This window comes from Ranitomeya variabilis, chromosome 2, assembly GCF_051348905.1.
Source record: "Ranitomeya variabilis isolate aRanVar5 chromosome 2, aRanVar5.hap1, whole genome shotgun sequence".
Lineage (NCBI taxonomy): Eukaryota > Metazoa > Chordata > Amphibia > Anura > Dendrobatidae > Ranitomeya > Ranitomeya variabilis.
The window spans coordinates 795,764,522-795,785,765 of record NC_135233.1 but is presented as its reverse complement, the minus strand read 5'-3'; the positions used below and the strand labels follow the sequence as shown (position 1 = coordinate 795,785,765).

The 21,244-nt window shown below is 40.9% G+C and overlaps 1 protein-coding gene across 8 annotated transcripts in view; it reads left to right on the top strand.

Annotated features, from left to right (window-relative positions):
- MYO6 (myosin VI) overlaps positions 1-21,244 on the top strand; it is a 278,543-nt gene that overhangs the window by 83,030 nt on the left and 174,269 nt on the right. For all 8 annotated transcript variants that reach the window (XM_077289865.1, XM_077289864.1, XM_077289863.1 and 5 more), the window contains exons 4-9: positions 286-359; positions 3,506-3,635; positions 8,736-8,841; positions 13,491-13,546; positions 14,988-15,085; positions 20,958-21,122. In XM_077289865.1, the coding sequence (XP_077145980.1) occupies positions 286-359; positions 3,506-3,635; positions 8,736-8,841; positions 13,491-13,546; positions 14,988-15,085; positions 20,958-21,122 (629 nt within the window). The remainder of the gene's footprint in view (positions 1-285; positions 360-3,505; positions 3,636-8,735; positions 8,842-13,490; positions 13,547-14,987; positions 15,086-20,957; positions 21,123-21,244) is intronic.

The window sequence follows — 21,244 nt, the reverse complement described above, 5'->3', positions numbered from 1 at the left end:
ATATGAAAACTAATGAAGAAAAGCATCGAAATATCCAAAAGTCATGTCTGCTGTATGTTATCTTTCAAAACCATTACATTTTGCCAGGATTTAACTTCCCACAATGGTGGAGATTCACCTTTTAAACTCTGCCAGTGTCTTATTTATTAGAAATGCACTACTTTTTACCATGAGTTGTTTTATGAATGACCATTATTGTAATATCACAGCAGACAAGTTTTCAGTAAGGTATTGAAGGGCAATGCTAGTTGTAAACTAATAATTCTCTCGTTATTTTGTTTGCAGGTTCTTTGATGTATCTCAATGAAGCTACCCTCCTCCATAACATTAAAGTTCGATATAGTAAAGATAAAATATATGTAAGTCCCTGTACCATCAATTTGTTTTTACAGTAGATCTATCAAGAACGGGGAGAAAAAAATCAAATATAATGATTGTTACTCCAAGTGTCAGGCTAAATCCCCCCGATAAGATTTTGACGTTGCCTATTTTACTGCTCAGAAATAAAGTGACTTACATTCCCAGCATAATGGATGGGTTGTATAGAAATCTCATGCCTGCTATGTTTTATTTATTTATTTTAGTTTTTACACCACATAAACTAACCTGCGGTGCGTGTTTGAAATCCGCAACCTGTCATTTTGTATTGCGGGTACGCCGAGTTCTATGTGTGGATTTTTCACATAGAATTACATTAGATGCAGAAAATCTGCAGGTAAAAAATGTACGTAATCCTCACATGCCTGTATCAATAAAGTTTTCTCAAAGCCAAATACCAGGAAGTATAACAACAAAGCGCCTTCATGTAAAACATAACATATTAAAAAGAGACGAAAAAACACAATATAATAGCATTTAAAAAAAATGCAAGTAACCTAATTTACAGAATAGGTGCTGAAATGCTGTAATAATCTGTAACTAAATACTCATGTTCACACGTGGTGGAATTGCAGTGTTTTTGCTCCATATTTTACTCAGTGTATTACACTACTATCAAAATAAATTGGAGATCTGAAATCTCATGTTCCCACTGCTTTTATTTCCATGGACATGTTAATCATCAGTGTTTTTTTCCAATCTGATACATGTCAATTCTTTCAACCTTTTTTTTTTTTTTTTTTTAGTAATTTTTACCCATTATAATGAATGGGAAAAAACACATATATTGTGTGCAGCAGTTTTCCTGTCAGCACTCTCTAGTTTTTGGTACAGAAAAATGAACTGCAATTAGGTTGTGTGAGCATACTCTTACAGTATATACACACAGTAACTAGGAGTTACTTGCGGACTAGCTCACTCATGGAAATGCCGCAAATTTGCTCTGACCATTTTTTTTGTTATGCGATGTACAGTAGAATAATATATATATTTTTTTTATTTATTTCACCACTCTGTTGCAGGGATATTAGCAATCGGTATATTTGGCACATAAGCAGTTATTTTTAAAGTCCAAGTGGGGATTCCCAGAGAGATTTCACTGGGGGCGTGTACTTCCTGTTCTGTTGCTGACCAATAATAAATAGGCATCAGCACACTGGTGAAAGAGGAACAAGCCCCAATAATAGTATTGAGGCACGGTCTTATTTCCTCACTACAGAGTGATGACAAGGGCTGGAGCACAGCAGACCTGAGTGTGGTGATCTAACAGCTTTCAGGTCTCATTTCTAGCAGTTTCGTTACAAACACTTTTAGGAGCTCTCTTCTCATAGTGCAGCTAGCTCTACCAATCATAAGCAGGCATCCATATACAAGGGGAAAAGAACACGCCCCCACTACAACTTAGAACAGGCCAATGTGAGACATAATGACAGAGCATGTTGTTTGAGGAGAGAAGCAGTACAGTTGGCAGCACTACACTTGCTTTGACTCATTTGAATTTTAGAGGAGAACTACTAGAAGTGTTTGTAAGCAGACTTTTGCTGTACTGCCCCTCCCCCTATACTGACTATCAGAGATGAGAGCTGGAATCTGTCTGTTAACCACACTCAGCTCTGCTGTGCTCCAGCACGTCAGTCATCACGCTGCAGTGAGGAGAGCAGACTGTTTATCAATGCTATTGTGGGGGCAAGTTATTCTTTCTCCAGGGTGTTGCTTCCTATTTATGATTGGTAAGAGTCAGAAAGGGGAAGAATTACATGACTGCAGTGAAATCTCTCTGATAATGCCCGCTTGTACGTACTTTTTTTTTAACTGTTTAGGTGCCAGATACTTTGATAGCTAATATCTCTACGATGAGGAGGCAAAAAGAAAAACGTTTTATTCTGCTCTGCGGCGCCTATTATCAGGTGTCCATTTCAACATGAAGAATTTGGTGAAAGGTCATCTTTAAAAGTGGATGACCAAATGGTTACTTTTTCTGTAGGGTGGCGGCGGTCTTTGTCAGACTAGATAGTTCCTAATGTAGCTCGAGGCTTGCCAGACTTCATTCTCTTCTTCCTTGTTTTTAAGCGGAACGTGCACAGGTCTCCTTTGACACCTCCTGGCTCATATGACAGGCTTAATCTTTTATACTACTATCAAGTTGCCTAATTGTGCTTAATTAATTCTGACCAAATTACAAAAGTAATCTTGCCATCTGCCAAAACAGTGACAGCTGCAATATAGGGTTGACACTGTTTCCTAGGCGAAATAATGGTAATTGACACCTAGTAACTAGGTTTTAGCTTTTTGCTCTTTTCATCTGCTTAAGCATAGGGTTAATAAACTGTCTAGTAAAGCTTGGGTTTTACTTTTTATTTTCTCGTCTGGTTCTTCGTGTTTTGTTTTTAATTTTGATTCTCGACTAGGACATTCTTGGCAATTTCTATCACTTCAAGTGTTGAACACTTTAACTTTAGGGTAACATCATAGTACCAGAAAGACTGCTTTGTGTTAATCTATAGTTTGTGCAGTTTTAGTCCTTGTACATGCTTATAGGATTGTGACTTAGGAAAGTAAAGTATATATTTAGGCACAAGGAGCCTGATTCTTCATGTGTGATTTTTTTTTTGAGAAGTCACTTTTTTTCCTTGAATTTTTCAAAACCGTGCACATAGTTCATGAATTTTATGTAAAATCAAAAATGTGCTTTTTTTTTGTCTGTTAACTTGTTTAGTGTTTTTTTTTTTTTTTTTAATTCAAAAACTCTGCAAGCTTGGCTAAAATGTTGCAACATTTTGTCAAAAATGTCACATGTACGTGAAATAACTCCAGTTGTAAATTTACACAAAAAACGCTGCAAATTTTTAAAATGTCATAATTGATAAATTAGCCGAAAACATCTGGAAATCCCAAACTCTGCAAACAATGATGAATCAAAAAAACATGCAAACGTGTAAAATAGGCTTAAATAAAGGTGCAACAGAAAGAAGAATGAGGCGCAAATGAAAAACGCCAAAATCTGTAGAAAAAGAGGCACAAATAAAATAAAGAATTTGCCCTAAACTTTTTTCTTGTACTGATATAAAGCATTGCTGTTTGTGTTGAAAGTTTTATTGCTACTTTTTTTTTTTTTTTTTTTTGCTAGACCTATGTGGCCAATATTTTGATAGCAGTGAATCCATATTTTGATGTCCCCAAACTCTATACCTCCGAGTATATTAAAATGTACCAGGGTCGATCACTGGGAACTTTACCACCACATGTATATGCGATAGGTATGTATCATTGCTTCCTAATTGTCTTTGTCTTGTTTTTGCATTCATTTTTGCTTCTGCAAAATATTTAGCTTAGTCAGCATTTCTGCCAGGATTTAATAAATTGAAATGTGTCTTAGATTGTATGATATTTTAACCCCTTCATGACCCAGCCTATTTTTGCCTTAATGACCTTGCCGTTTTTTGCAATTCTGACCAGTGTCCCTTTATGAGATAATAACTCAGGAACGCTTCAACGGATCCTAGCGATTCTGAGATTGTTTTTTCGTGACATATTGGGCTTCATGTTAGTGGTAAATTTAGGTCGATAATTTCTGAGTTTATTTGTGAAAAAAATGGAAATTTGGCGAAAATTTTGAAAATTTCGCAATTTTCACATTTTGAATTTTTATTCTGTTAAACCAGAGAGTTATGTGACACAAAATAGTTAATAAATAACGTTTCCCACATGTCTACTTTACATCAGCACAATTTTGGAAACAATTTTTTTTTTTGCTAGGAAGTTATAAGGGTTAAAATTTGACCAGTGATTTCTCATTTTTACAACAAAATTTACAAAACCATTTTTTTTAGGGACCACCTCACATTTTAAGTCATTTTGAGGGTTCTATATGGCTGAAAATACCCAAAAGTGACACCATTCTAAAAACTGCACCCCTCAAGGTGCTCAAAACCACATTCAAGAAGTTTATTAACCCTTCAGGTGTTTCACAGCAGCAGAAGCAACATGGAAGTAAAAAATGAACATTTACCTTTTTAGTCACAAAAATGATCTTTTAGCAACAATTTTTTTATTTTCCCAAGGGTAAAAGGAGAAACTGGACCACGGACGTTGTTGTCCAATTTGTCCTGAGTACGCTGATACCTCATATGTGGGGGTAAACCACTGTTTGGGCGCACGGCAGGGCTCGGAAGGGAAGGAGCGCCATTTCACTTTTTGAATGAAAAATTGGCTCCAATCTTTAGCGGACACCATGTCGCGTTTGGAGAGCCCCCGTGTGCCTAAACATTGGAGCTCCCCCACAAGTGACCCCATTTTGGAAACTAGACCCCCCAAGGAACTTATCTAGAAGCATAGTGAGCACTTTAAACCCCCAGGTGCTTCACAAATTGATCCGTAAAAATGAAAAAGTACTTTTTTTTCACACAAAATTTCTTTTAGCCTCAATTCTTTCATTTTCACATGGGCAACAGGATAAAATGGATCCTAAAATTTGTTGGGCAATTTCTCCTGAGTATGCCGATACCTCATATGTGGGGGTAAACCACTGTTTGGGTGCACGGCAAGGCTCGGAAGGGGAGGCGTGCCATTTGACTTTTTGAATGGAAAATTAGCTCCAATCGTTAGCGGACACCATGTCGCGTTTGGAGAGCCCCTGTGTGCCTAAACATTGGAGCTCCCCTACAAGTGACCCCATTTTGGAAACTAGACCCCCCAAGGAACGTATCTAGATGCATAGTGAGCACTTATAACCCCCAGGTGCTTTACAGAAGTTTATAACGCAGAGCCGTGAAAATAAAAAAATAATTTTTCTTTCCTCAAAAATGATTTTTAGCCCAGAATTTTTTATTTTCCCAAGGGTAATAGGAGAAATTGGACCCCAAATGTTGTTGTCCAGTTTGTCCTGAGTACGATGATACCCCATATGTGGGGGTAAACCACTGTTTGGGCGCACGGCAGGGCTCGGAAGGGAAGGCACGCCATTTGGCTTTTTGAATGGAAAATTAGCTCCAATCATTAGCGGACACCATGTCGCGTTTGGAGAGCCCCTGTGTGCCTAAACATTGGAGCTCCCGCACAAGTGACCCCATTTTGGAAACTAGACCTCCCAAGGAACTAATCTAGATGTGTGGTGAGCACTTTGAACCCCCAAGTGCTTCACAGAAGTTTATAACGCAGAGCCATGAAAATAAAAAATAATTTTTCTTTTCTCAAAAATGATTTTTTAGCCCACAATTTTTTATTTTCCCAAGGGTAACAGGAGAAATTGGACCCCAAAAGTTGTTGTCCAGTTTCTCCTGAGTACGCTGATACCCCATATGTGGGGGTAAACCACTGTTTGGGCACAAGTCAGGGCTCGGAAGGGAAGTAGTGACATTTGAAATGCAGACTTTGATGGAATGGTCTGCGGGCGTCACATTGCATTTGCAGAGCCCCTGATGTGCCTAAACAGTAGAAACACCCCACAAGTGACCCCATTTTGGAAACTAGACCCCCGAAGGAACTTATCTAGATGTGTGGTGAGCACTTTCAACCCCCAAGTGCTTCACAGAAGTTTATAACGCAGAGCCGTGAAAATAAAAAATAATTGTTCTTTCCTCAAAAATTATGTTTTAGCAAGTAATTTTTTATTTTTGCAAGGGTAACAGGAGAAATTGGACCCCAACAGTTGTTGCCCAGTTTGTCCTGAGTACGCTGGTACCCCAAATGTGGGGGTAAACCACTGTTTGGGCGCACATCGGGGCTTGGAAAGGAGGGAGCACCATTTGACTTTTTGAACGCAAGATTGGCTGGAATCAATGGTGGCGCCATGTTGCGTTTGGAGACCCCTGATGTGCCTAAACAGTGGAAACCCCTCAATTCTAACTTCAACACTAACCCCAACACACCCCTAATCCTAATCCCAACTGTAGCCATAACCCTAATCCCAACCCTAACCACAACTGTAACCCCAACACACCCCTAACCCTATCCGTAACCCTAACCACAAGCCTAATCTTAACCCTATTTCAAACCCTAGCCCTAATTCCAACCCTAACTCTAATTCCAACCCTAACCCTGAGGCTATGTGCCCACGTTGCGGATTCGTGTGAGATTTTTCCGCACGATTTTTAAAAAATCTGCAGGTAAAAGGCACTGCGTTTTACCTGCGGATTTACAGCAGATTTCCAGTGTTTTTTTGTGCGGATTTCACCTGCTGATTCCTATTGAGGAACAGGTGTAAAACGCTGCGGAATCCGCACAAAGAATTGACATGCTGCGGAAAATACAACGCAGCGTTTCTGCACGGAATTTTCCGCACCATGGGCACAGCGGATTTGGTTTTCCATAGGTGTACATGGTACTGTAAACCTGATGGAAAACTGCTTCGAATTCTCAGCGGCCAATCCGCTGCGGATCCGCGGCCAATCCGCTGCGGATCCGCGACCAATCCGCGGCCAATCCGCTGCCAATCCGCTGCGGATCCGCTGCCAATCCGCTGCGGATCCGCTGCCAATCCGCTGCGGATCCGCAGCCAAATCCGCACTGTGTGCACATGCCATCACCCTAACCCTACCCGTAACCCTAACCCTACCCTTAACCCTACCCCTAGTTCTAACCCTAGTTCTAACCCTAACCCTAGTGGAAAAAGAAAAAAAAATATTTTCTTTATTTTATTATTGTCCCTACCTATGGGGGTGATAAAGGGGGGGGGTTATTTATTATTTTTTTATTTTGATCGCTGCGATAGAACCTACCACAGCGATCAAAATGTACTTGTAATGAATCTGCTGGCTGGCAGATTCGGCGGGCGCACTGCGCATGCGCCCGCCATTTTCCAAGATGGCGGCGCCCATGGAGAAGACGGCCGGACACCGGGAGGGACATCAAAGCTAGGTAAGTATGGGGGGGTGGGATCGGAACACGGGGGGGGGGGGGGGGATCGGAGGACCGGGGGAGCGGACAAGAGGACCGGGGGAGCGGACAGGAGGGAGGAGGGGAGCGGACAGGAGATCGGGGCAGAAAGGACGACTGGGGGGGCGATCGGTGGGGTGGGGGGGGGCAGATCGGGGTCTCCAGCCATGGCAGGTGCTATTGCAGCATCGGCCATGGCTGGATTGTAATATTTCACCATTTGCATAGGTGAAATATTACAAATCGCTCTGATTGGCTGTTTCACTTTCAGCGGCCAATCAGAGCGATCGTAGCCACGGGGGGGTGAAGCCCCCCCTGGGCTGAAGTACCACTCCCCCTGTCTCTGCAGATCGGGTGAAAATGGAGTTAACCCTTTCACCCGATCTGCAGGGATGCGATCTTTCCATGACGCCACATAGGCGTCACAGGTCGGATTGGCACCGACTTTCATGACGCCTACGTGGTGTCAAAGGTCGGGAAGGGGTTAATCAAGTACCTGTTCTAAAAAAAAAAAAAAAAGTCTAATATGTGAATTTAAGGGATTGTCCGCTTTCAAGAAAGTGGACCCCAAACACTGTAAAATAACAAACCAATCAGGTGCTTGCCTTCTCAGTGTCCAACGTTGGCTCCCTGCCGTTGCTCTGGTGTCAGTGTTTTACCTGCAGTAGTGACGTCCTATTAACAGTACAGATCACCGCTGTAGCTAATCACTGAGCTCGGCAACTCGTACTGTCTACTTCGGCACAACCAAAGAGGTCAGTGATTGGCTACAGTGGTGAAGTGCACTGACGACTGTAGCCAAAATGCAGAGGCTTGAACAGCCACAGGGAGCTGGTGCTGGAGGACCCCAGAAAGGTGAGGAATTTTAAAAATGAAACAAGAAAAACTGTACTCTTTTTCCAGGGCTGTCACTAGTTATCCACCATGGCTGCTTTGTTCCCGGTTAGTCTCCTGGCGTAAATGATGTCACATGACAACTACAACCAATCAGTGGCTGCTGATAACCTGCAGCCTTTACATTCAGTCCAAACCGCAAAGCAGTCATGAGACATTGAGCATGCCAGGAGACTAGTTGGGGGCAGAGTAGCCAGTAGTAGAGGGCCTTCAACAGACTGGGAGGTGAATACAGTGTTTTGTTTTGGAATAAAATGGAATAATAAATGGAAAACTAAATTAAACCAATATACATAATGTTGCACTGAGAACATGAAAACGTAAAATCCCCTTCAGGGGCACAGCATTCTAAATGGTAAATGTGGTTCTTGTGAAAAGACTTCTTGGACAACTACAGAGTTAAATGACCTATTAACACGTTAGTCATTGGTCATTGACAGGGCTGCAATTAAAGAAGAACTAAAACTACCTCCCGATTATGACTTTTTTGAGTCGCTCCTTATAGAAGCAAACTTAAAGTAAATCACTACTGTTAGTTGGGAGTTGCTGAAGCATTAAATTGTTGTTTATTACAATACATTTTGTTCCAGCTGATAAGGCTTTTCGAGACATGAAGGTTTTGAAGATGAGCCAATCAATCATCGTGTCTGGAGAGTCGGGAGCCGGCAAGACAGAAAATACAAAGTTTGTTCTGAGGTTTGTGTACAGTAAATGAATAAGGATTCTCCACATTTATTAGAATATTGAATCAGTGATATCATTTCTACATTCATTGCATTAATTCCTCAAATTAGCTATAGGCATAGTGAAAAAACATCTGTAAAGTATCCTTCCTAGCGGAGGTATTATTCGTTGGTTCTTGTTAAATCTTGTATTAATTAAGATATTTTCTGACCATATTACAAGTGAGCAATAGACTGTATTTGCCAGGAGCATGATAGAAGTACAGAGGGCATGGGATTTCTATAAATCCCACCTACTCTGCTTGTAATGTAGAACGCAGCTTTTTGGACGCTACAAGTCCTGACCGAGAGTGCGTACCCTTACTCCTGCTGATCTTGGTCCTTCAGCGCTTCATAATCTTGTGTTCAGGCCCTTAAAATGCTTGACCAGAAAGCAACCCTCACACGGCTTGAGTAAGATATTGTATACGTGTGTATGTGTATATATGCCATTGACTGTATGTTTTGGGTTGTGGCTTGCTGCTGAATACATGTGAATCCAATCCATGGTATTGTATGGTGGATAAGTATCTGCCTGTGTTTCTCAGAATTGAGGACCCTAAGAAATGGGCGGAAGACCAGAAAAGCAGTGGTTTGGCCAAGGAAACTGTGCAGCAGATGAAAGCCACATATTTCTTACTTCTCTAAAACTGGAAGATGTCCAGCAGTGCCATCAGCTCACATCTTTTCAGAATCAGAAGAAACTTGCAGGATATTCCTGACACTGCCAGTGGATGAATGATTAAACTTAAATGTATCTGAGTAAGGAGTCTGATCAACTCCAAAATGCGCAATACAATAAAAACTCTTCATCTACCTGAGTTTGGGCATCCTTCATCTGCTGGCAGCACCTGGATGTCCCGCATGTTTTTTCTAATTTTGAAACTTTCATTTCAGTTCCAGTAATATGTTTCTAGGAACCAGCGGTCTGAGCTGCAGTTGTCTCTAGTGGACTCTCACCCCCTCTCCAGTGTTGTGTTTGCTATGCACAACGTCCCCGGGTGAACAGTGCATTATCTGGTATTGAAACTAGATCCACAGAGCGCTTTCTCTATTTTTGTATTATCCGCTAACAGCTGGCAGAACCCAATGGGACTCGGCTACACCCTCCTTCTGTTTGGAGAAGTCTAACTGAAAGTGGTCTTTATGGAACAATTGTGGCCGAAAGCCATACCTTCAAATGGACTAATGAGTCAAAATGTAAAATATTTGGCTTTAACAAAAGGCAGTTACTCATCTTTGCAAGTTTGGGAATTTAGTCAAGATTAATGGTGTTCTATAAATTCATGATATTTGGAACATCTTCCCTGACTAGTTCCTTCAAGAACTAGACAAATTGATGCTTTGATAGCTCAGATTAAGACCTCAGTTTGCAGTCGAAACACGTCGCCTTTTTCTCTTGTCTTGCACCTTTTTGACAACCTAGCGCCATGCAATTTTAACAAGAGCCAGCTTCCTTTAATGTACATACATTACTATAACTATTGAAACGCGGTTCACTTTGGCTGTGATTGGAGACCCTCTGCTGAAAAGCCTCTGTTTGTAAGAACAAGTCGTATGTAAGTCGGGTGTCCTTAATTACATACAGTCATGGCCAAAAGTATTCACACCCCTGCAATTCTGTCAGATAATACTCAGTTTCTTCCTGAAAATGATTGCAAACACAAATTCTTTGGTATTATTATCTTCATTTAATTTGTCTTAAATGAAAAAAACACAAAAAGAATTGTCCTAAAGCCAAATTGGATATAATTCCACACCAAACATAAAAAAGGGGGTGGTCAAAAGTATTGGCACTGTTCGAAAAATCATGTGATGCTTCTCTAATTTGTGTAATTAACAGCACCTGTAACTTACCTGTGGCACCTAACAGGTGTTGGCAATAACTAAATCACACTTGCAGCCAGTTGACATGGATTAAAGTTGACTCAACCTCTGTCCTGTGTCCTTGTGTGTACCACATTGAGCATGGAGAAAAGAAAGAAGACCAAAGAACTGTCTGAGGACTTGAGAAACCAAATTGTGAGGAAGCATGAGCAATCTCAAGGCTACAAGTCCATCTCCAAAGACCTGAATGTTCCTGTGTCTACCGTGCGCAGTGTCTTCAAGAAGTTTAAAGCCCATGGCACTGTGGCTAACCTCCCTAGATGTGGACGGAAAAGAAAAATTGACAAGCGATTTCAACGCAAGATTGTACGGATGTTGGATAAAGAACCTCGACTAACATCCAAGCAAGTTCAAGCTGCCCTGCAGTCCGAGGGTACAACAGTGTCAACCCGTACTATCCGTCGGCGTCTGAATGAAAAGGACTGTGTGGTAGGAGACCCAGGAAGACCCCACTTCTTACACCGAGAAAATAAAAAAGCCAGGCTGGAGTTTGCCAAAACTTACCTGAAAAAGCCTAAAACGTTTTGGAAGAATGTTCTCTGGTCAGATGAGACAAACGTAGAGCTTTTTGGGCAAAGGCATCAACATAGAGTTTACAGGAGAAAAGAAAAGAACACGGTCCCTACAGTCAAACATGGCGGAGGTTCCCTGATGTTTTGGGGTTGCTTTGCTGCCTCTGGCACTGGACTGCTTGACCGTGTGCATGGCATTATGAAGTCTGAAGACTACCAACAAATTTTGCAGCATAATGTAGGGCCCAGTGTGAGAAAGCTGGGTCTCCCTCAGAGGTCATGGGTCTTCCAGCAGGACAATGACCCAAAACACACTTCAAAAAGCACTAGAAAATGGTTTGAGAGAAAGCACTGGAGACTTCTAAGGTGGCCAGCAATGAGTCCAGACCTGAATCCCATAGAACACCTGTGGAGAGATATAAAAATGGCAGTTTGGAGAAGGCACCCTTCAAATATCAGGGACCTGGAGCCGTTTGCCAAAGAAGAATGGTCTAAAATTCCAGCAGAGCATTGTAGGAAACTCATTGATGGTTACCGGAAGCAGTTGGTCGCAGTTATTTTGGCTAAAGGTTGTGCAACCAAGTATTAGGCTGAGGGTGCCAATACTTTTGTCTGGCCCATTTTTGAAGTTTTGTGTGAAATGATCAATGTTTTGCTTTTTGCTTCATTCTCTTTTGTGTTTTTTCATTTAAGACAAATTAAATAAAGATAATAATACCAAAGAATTTGTGTTTGCAATCATTTTCAGGAAGAAACTGAGTATTATCTGACAGAATTTCAGGGGTGTGAATACTTTTGGCCATGACTGTATAGTAGTGTGCAAATGAACAGGGCAGGAAATAAAAAAAAAAATTCAAATTAAGTATGGTTTAAAAAAAACAAGTGTTAAGAGTTTGTTTATAGCAATTAACAGAATGCAAATGAATTACCAATGGAGAAATCAAATCAATATTTGGTGTAACCGCCCTTCTCAGCATTGACAACATCGTTGATTTGACCAAATTCCCATCTCCATTTGCTGAATTGCAGCTCCAAACTTGCAAGGAGCCTCCACCATGCTTCATTATTGCCTGACGCATTATTGTACCATTCTCCAGCCCTTCAGAGAACAAACCCTTGGGTTAAAACCAAATATTTCACATTTTGACTCATTAGTGCAGCGCATCTGCTGGTATTTTTCTTCAAACCAGTTCCTATGTTTTCATGTACAGTTGTCTCTTGGCGTTATTTCCATGTAGAAATGTTGGCTTTTGGCTGCAATTCTTCCATAAAGACTTCTGGCCAAGCTTTTGTAGACCCTAGATGGATGTAGTTGGGGTCCCACTGGTTGCTTCCAGTTCTGAGCTGATCTCTGAGCACTGGTGGACATTTTTCATTTTAGAAGAGAGAAGTAATCATGTTGTGTTTTTCATCTGAAGTTTCGTTGCTGACCTCTTCGTTACAGCTCTCGACGTTGTCCTCGATGCTGAGAAATGCAGGCAAATACTTATCTATCATGCAGTACTATCATGGATGCATCAGATTGTCTTCAGGTTTATCCTATAGCAGGTCGATACCAGACATACAGCCATTGTCATTAAGAACTTTCTTAAGTGTACAGAAGAATAAGGAGTCCTGGAATTAATGATATGGCCACCACAGAGCCCTGGACACATAATGATCAAATCTGTATGTGATAACATGAAGAAAAAGAAGAATTTACTCAACAAATCTGTGGTTGGCTCTCCAAGATGTTTGGAACAGTCTCCCTGTTGAGTGCCTTTCAAAAACTATGTGCAAGTGGACCTAGAAGAATTGATCCTTTTGATGCTGTTTTCAAAGCAAAGGGTGGTTACACCAAATGTTGATTGACTTTAAATTTCTCTTTTATTTATTCTGTTTGCATTTTGTTATTTGATGAAAATAAACCACTAACTAGTCCATTCTTCAAAGCATTCTTACTTGCTATTCCAGCACCACTCCTAAGGAGGACACCACTTGTCTCCATTTACTTCCTTCAAGATATTCCTTTCGCCTACCCACATCACTGCTATACCCAATGTCTGACCTTAGCTGTAATTTTGTACTGTAGGGCATCAGTCTGCTGAAGCTAGTGATTGGCAGCAGCACTCTTGTGGTTAGACTAGACATGATCTTTGCATGGAAGTGAACAGAAGCCGGTGGAGGCCACCGGCCAGCTATAGCTGTGAAAATATTTTTTCAATATTATATATTCTTTTTACAGATATCTCACGGAGTCTTATGGTTCTGGACAGGATATTGATGAGAGAATTGTAGAAGGTATGTGACATTTATTTTTGAGCCGTAAATTATTAAGTGTTGTTACTGGAAGTGATATTCTGTTCTTTTTGAAATTAATTATTGTTGACTGACCTTAAATTTCATTTTTTTGTGTAAGGGATTTATAGCTCCTAGATTTTCGTTTAATTAATTTTGTGATAAGTTGTGCTCTTTAATCAGGGGCATCTAGGTGATGTTATCAAAGATTAAATTAGTGGGAACCAAAGGCATTGTAAGCATCTCCTGACATGTGCTGTACCTCCTACAAGCGGTGCTGACATATGCCACTATATAGGTTTACATGCCTCTCCCTTAGGGTCCTGTTTTTGAAGAAAAAAAAATTGATTGGTTTAGTCAATACTGGTATTCCATACAATAAAGAAAAAAGAAGACTCCATTGTGTCCAGTGGAAACAATGTGCGGTTTCATGGCTCATCTGCCAAATATTGTTTTAACACCCAGTGTGGACAGAGACTTAGACCTGATTCGCACATCTATGGTTCAAGGTCCAAGTCTGAACCCCAATGCAAGTATTGGCTGCAGGTCTCCTGACCCAAAGTCAACAGCCTTATATTTGATAATGGGGCTGTCAACTTTGCAGCCAATCCATGCATTGCGGCCTTGGTAGGGATATTTTGATGATGTAGATCCTTTGACCGCTGGTGTGCATACTTTCCTAAATTTAACTCTTGATTAACAATATGTAAATGATGGTCCAGTCTAACGTTTTTCTGTTTGGTGACAGCTACATTTCAGTTATTACTCCAGATGACATTAGTCACCAAGCACTGAAATAGTGAACCATTTTTCACAAGTAAAAGGACATGTTTTTGTGTTTCCACACTATACAAAAGGCCCATTCTCCAGTGTCCTACAAGAGCTTTACCAATTTACTCTTATTTGAGAAGTGCTCCTCTACATCACAAGCTGCTTTTATTTGCTACTTTTAGAATAAGACCTTGTTGATTTCTAGTGCCCGTGGTTTCGCCTGCTAGGTGGTTAGTAAGACATGAGAGAATCAAAGGGCCAGGCTTGTAGATGCAAGAATCGAAACGAGCCTTTTTTGTAGTAATATATTTCTTGTCATAAGCTTCACAATGGCTCACCAGGTCACCTCTATGTTTCTGCTTGCTGAGAGTTGACTGAGGATTTTCTCCATGTCTGTGCCAATTAACTAACTTTTCTCATTTTCTAACATTATCCTCATAAGGAACCAGAAGTACTTCTGTAAAAATAAGTAATTTGTGCTTATCACATTTCATTTGACGTATGTAATTTACGAATGCGATTTCGAAGATGATCTCTATGACCTCTATCTTCATTATAATCTTTTTGAAGGAATTTTGTTGTATATTTGAAAAATTTGAGATGCTTAATATGTCCGCAGCCGAGTATTTTTCCTCTCATTGTAAAGTAAAACTTTATATTTACACCCACACAGCTAATCCCTTATTAGAAGCCTTTGGAAATGCAAAGACTGTCCGCAATAACAACAGTAGTCGCTTTGGAAAATTTGTAGAAATTCACTTTAATGAAAAGGTACGTATTTGACATTGGACTACAAACTCAGTTTTGGTCAAGTTATATCATTTTTTTCCTCTCCATCTCAAATTCGTCCTTCTTTAAGGTGTGCTGTGGAGAGCTTGCTTCTTCTAGAATGCAATAACCAAGAGGCATCCATGGAGTGAGTAATGATGTCACGGTATTACCAGGGTAGCAGTGGGATTTTTACTCATATAGACCAAGGTGTATCAGGATATTTCTGGTTTGAGGCCTTCACCTGATCCTGACACAACAGGACAGGACTTTTAAGAGTTGTGGATGAATATGTTTTGTTATGTCAACCTGTTGCATGCAATTATAGCAGATTGGGGGTGTATTGCATGTGGAAATTTGCCACCATGAAATGTCAGAACCACAGGAGCTTGGGCCTACTGTATTATTACTGGTTCACATAAGCATGGACGATACGGTGAGTTGACCTGTAACTGTATATCCATTACATGAGAAATTGATTTAATTTGTCTTGCATGAAAGGTACTTAAAGGGTTGGCCTGGTCTCTAAAATGTCCTTTGCAAATATATATCTCTGCAAAATAAGCACTTTTGTAATTTGATTTATTATAAAATACACTGCACTTCTCCCTATCCTGCTACTACCTAAATGTGTTTTTTTTTACTTCATTGCCTGTGATGTTTTATGTAAGAGAAGTCTCAAATGAGGGGTCATCAAAATGTTGGTGCTGCAGTCACTTCCCTGTAGCGTCTGTAACTCCACCTAGAACATAACGTCATCATGGGGTGGGGCTGCGGTCCCTTACTACAGTATTTTTAATCGCCGCCCTCTGAAGATGTCTTGGAACTATTGCGCTGATAGAAGCTGCGTGAGACGTGAGAAGATACTGAGGCGCTGACGCTCTGCTTCTGTCCCCACCAGCTGCAGCTTCTTATTGTGAAACAAGATGTCATCAGGGGGCAGTGATAGAAGCAGGGTGAGTGCCAAGAGTTCTGCCTCTCAGCTTCTGTCACCAACCTCAAAAGAATAGTCATCAGTGGATGGTGTCGGTGTCGCTCTCTCTACTTCGGACACCACCCTCTGATGATGATTAGCTTGGGGGCGATGATAAAAGCTTAGGGGAAGCGCTGTTGTCACTCACCCTGCTTCTATCACCATCCCTTCATGACATTTCCTTTCATGGTAAGAACCTGTGGCTGGCGGGGACAGAAGCCAGTAGCTTCTCCCACAGCTTCTATCAGTGTCATGGATTCAGGGCATCTTCAGAGGGCAGCGATGTAAAAAAAAAAACTAAAGTAAGTGACTGCAGCGGCATCCAGGGACGTGAGTGCAGCTTTTTGATGACTCCTTGTTTGAGAATTTTCTCAAATGAAACGTCACAGGGATTGACGTAAAAAAACACATTTACAGATTATCTGTATAGGGAGAAGTGTAAGGTATTTTAGAATAAAGCTAATTACAAAAGTGGTTTGGGTGTCACAATATATATGTATAAAGGACATTTTCGGTAATGGATCAACCCTTTAAAGCAAACCAACTGTCTTGAGAATGCAGTCCAGTCTGCAGGCAGCATGCTATACTGAGCAGATTTATGGAAAATTTTGTGGAAAGAGTTTCAGTATAAGGACTCGTTCATGAGCATATAACATTGGCAAGTGCTTTCTGATGTTATATTGCATAGCACCCGGCCCAGTGTTATATTATGGGGCAGTGCTGATCTGTGATTTTTTTTCTCATGCCGATACGGCATGAGAAAGCAATGCATCATACAGCTGGTGCAGCCGAGAATCAGCTCACACTCACCCATTGAAATCTATAGGTGCCTGTGAAACATCGGACTGCACTCAGATGTCATCAGAGTGCACTCAAATGTACACACTCAGAGACAATGGAGAAATTAAGTTGCTGCATGAGAAATTCGGATCACACTCAGATGACACTCAGATTAATCTCTGACAGAGTTTGAGCCATGTGTCCTTTGCATATTCGGCACCAGAGAACATACGCTTGTGTCACCCCGGCTTAGCCAAAAGGTACCTTCGTCAACGACGCCTTGATGCCAGCTCAGATGCAGCACTTTCTTAGGTGAAGCTGAGTAAATTCAGTAAAACGCCAGTGGGTGTTCTCCTTAGACTGTATGGCTGAAGGCCTCGCTGCTGTTCCTGCGGTGGCTCCCCTCTATACCTTACGAATGAGCATGTTATTTCCTATGACCTCTTAAGGGTTTCCAAACCCTATAGCAATTAAGCGAAGTGACATAAGATGGAACATGTTCAGAGCAAGTTGATTTACATCTGCATGTTCATTTTATGAGGTGCTTTTTCCAGTGGACTCCGTTCAGAATCGGCCTGAAATAGATGCCATGGACACCTACCCAAATGTTTTGCTCCTTTAAATCTCTGCTAAATCTGGGCTTTTCAGTTAAGCGGACAATTATTATTATTATTATTATTATTATTTATTGTTATAGCGCCATTTATTCCATGGCGCTTTACAAGTGAGGAGGGGTATACATAATAAAAACAAGTACAATAATCTTGAACAATACAAGTCATAATAGGTACAGTAGGAGAGAGGACCCTGCCCGCGAAGGCTCACAATCTACAAGGGATGGGTGAGGATACAGTAGGTGAGGATATAGCTGGTTGTGCAGCGGTTTGGTCGATCGGTGGTTACTGCAGGTTGTAGGCTTGTCGGAAGAGGTGGGTCTTCAGATTCTTTTTGAAGGTTTCGATGGTGGGCGAGAGTCTGATGTGTTGTGGTAGAGGGTTCCAGAGTAGGGGTGATACGCGAGAGAAATCTTGTATATGGTTGTGGGAAGAGGAGCTAAGAGGGGAGTAGAGAAGGAGATCTTGTGAGGATCGGAGGTTGCGTGCAGGTAAGTACCGGGAGATGAGGTCACAGATGTAAGGAGGAGACAGGTTGTGGATGGCTTTGTACGTCATGGTTAGGGTTTTGTACTGGAGTCTCTGGGCAATGGGGAGCCAGTGAAGGGATTGACAGAGGGGAGAGGCCGGAGAATAGCGGGGGGACAGGTGGATTAGTCGGGCAGCAGAGTTGAGAATAGATTGGAGGGGTGCGAGAGTGTTTGAGTTTGTGTTTGACAATCCCAATCATTTCTGCACACCTGTGCAAGGAAAGTTGTCTGTCCCCGGGTAGGACCGCCCTCTTGACTCTGAAGCTCAGAGTAGGAAGAAATATAGGTGAATAAAAGCTGGGTTATACCGTATCTTCTACCACGTAACCAAATCAATCTGACCTTTCCCTCCTGCTCTATAGCACATTGTCTGCGGATTGGAAAGCATTTTCGATTTGACAGGTTTACTTTAGATAGAATAAACTATTGATTTATATCATTTTTTGTGTTTAAATATATTTTAAAAAATGGCTTTTTTTTTTTTACATAGCACAATCTTTATTAAAAATAAAAATCGTTCAATTTTCCCTCTGGCCAGAGGCTCCCCCCCAGGCATTGTAAATGTACATAGCTGCTTTAGACCCCTACCCCTATCTTTTGTATTGAAGTTGTCTATGTACAGGGAGGGGGAGCAGGTCAGCTGTGACATCCCCTATTGTGATCCCTGTGTTATCAGCCCTGAGTTGAGGTTGTTGGGGTCTGTTCACAAGTTGTCTTTTTGCCTCCGTATAAACACAGCATTTTATAGTAACAGCAGAGTGAATGAGATTTTTCATGTTTTATTTATTTTTTTATATTCAGCATGTTAATTCTTACAGAATTTTTGCAGCGTTTTTCACACATTCAACTGATTATGCAACTTATATTAAATGCATGCAGCTGATATTTGTAGGTCTATGCTTAATTCAATATTCCGGAGGGCTTACAATTTCCGAGATTGATGAATGTGCCGCTATCTGCTTGCTGTTCTTTGATTGGAATTTCAGCTTATGTTAGGTCGGAAAAATGGGAACCGTAATGCGTATTGTCCTATCTTCAGAAAAGCAATTTATTAAGGACAGAGATGATTAGCAAAAGAGAGGGAATATATCTATTATGTCTCCATCTATTGTATTTTGTGTGCAGCATGAGCATTGGTATAAGCTGCCCACCGTAGGTCTGGGAGATGCTTACAGGGCATTAAGGAGCATTTTCTCTGCATGACAGCGTGAACAAGCTTTCCTAGGAAAACTCATTTCAGAATAATCGCAAAATGCTCATTCTTCAGGTCAAATGAACTTTTGGTTTGCCAAAAAGATCATCATTCTCAGCAGCATGTCTTCCTGTGTAAACAGGACCTGCACTGCCGAGAGCAACAGTAGACTATGTACACTGAATGATCTATTCCGGATCCTTCATGAGTATCTGAAGTGAGGTTTTATTGTGAAAACCGGCTATTAAATTATAATGGCCAATTAGCTATTGTTAAACAGACCTTTATCTGTTTGCTTTTTGTAATTAACTCACCTAAATTTGGCCCAACCTGCCGATTACTTTGTGTACATGGATGGAAGATACAGACCAGGTGATTGGATTTCTCTTACCTTAACCATGAAGAGGTTGTCTGGGGGTACTCATTTCAGCACCGAAAGGTGATTGGTGCTGGTAACGTTGTATCTCCACATATTTGCTTGGATGAATCCACGATCAACACGTATTGCCCATGTGTTGTAGTCTAATAAATAGGACAGGTGCACACTTCGCAGCAGATATGTTAAGGCACCACATCATCGGCACTGCTCATCTCTTTATGCAGAAGAGCGAGACACCAGACTATTTTTTTCTATTCCTACCGTGAAGACATCCATGCTCGGCTGAGTTGACTGTACATTCAGAAGATATACGGTTGTTGGCTAAACAAGCTTTTAACTGATCATTGTAAAATTGTACAACCAAACTAAAGTCCCCCATATACAGGAGACTAAATTCAGCCGAACCGGCCAACAGTCTGTGTCTGGAGATCCTCATGACTCCCTCCGAATGATATTGGGGACAATGGATCCAGCCATTGGAATTTCAAAGGCCAATTCTTTCTGCAGCTCTTTCACAGATCATCCAGGAATACATAGCTGAGTATTGGGAAGTCAAAAGAGACATATCAGTCAAATAATGTTTATGGGGCCATAAGGTCTCCAATATTATAATATTATAATGAGATTGGGTAATATTATCTCTGACCATACTGCAGGGAGAACACTGACACTTGTAATTTGTTTTTCTTCATGTCCCTCAGAACTCTCTTATCAATCACGTCTTGGCATTTAACCAGAAGGAACCATGACTATTCTTGTATTATTATCACCACAGTGATAAATGTAGGCTTCATATAAAGCTGATAAAAAAACGCAAAGGGATGAGGAGATATAACTGTTTTTCACCTTTCTGTGACCTTTCTCCTGAATTTGCTTCTGCAGTTTGAGGTGACAACCTTTAATATTGTCAAAACTGATCTCCCAACCTACCCTTTCCAAATAAATAGAAAACAAATAATATGTGTGATCCCAAGTGTCCCAGGTATAGGTGTGCAATCACAGGAAAGGTTATCCCACTGCTGAGTGCACTTTATGGAGGACCCAACTCTGATAATGAGAGTAACCTTTTCCAGCCGAATGGCACCAGACGTCCATGAGATCAGCTATGTAATGTGCTTTATGCACTCATTCTTCAGACTCAATGGTTTGGGCAAGACATAGAAGAAAAATATATTCTTTGTGTTACGTGATACCTTGTATCCAATAACGTACCTTCCATGGGGATGAATGCCTATTATATCTGTGTATGTTCTATGGGTGGTTGGTTCCAGCTAGACTTTATAGTCTTGTAACTTTTTATATTATTTTACAGATATTTATTTATTTCACTTAATAATTGTGATTTTTGTTTTTCATTTATTTTTTTATTACCTTTTTAATTCCTTGATTATTTTTTTTTCCTCCTAGTATTCTGTGGTAGGGGGATTTGTGTCGCACTATCTTCTGGAAAAGTCTCGAATCTGCGTGCAAGGACAAGACGAGAGGAATTACCATATCTTCTACAGGTTATGTGCTGGTGCACCAGAAGAGATTCGTCAGAAGCTTTTCTTGAGTTCCCCTGATAACTTTAGAGTATGTATAACTAATGTGCACAGCTTGCATGTGTGACTTTTACTTCTAGATTGTATTACTAACATGGCCGTGACTACTGATGTCACCGTGTGGATGCTGTGACCTAACTTGTCTAGGCCAAA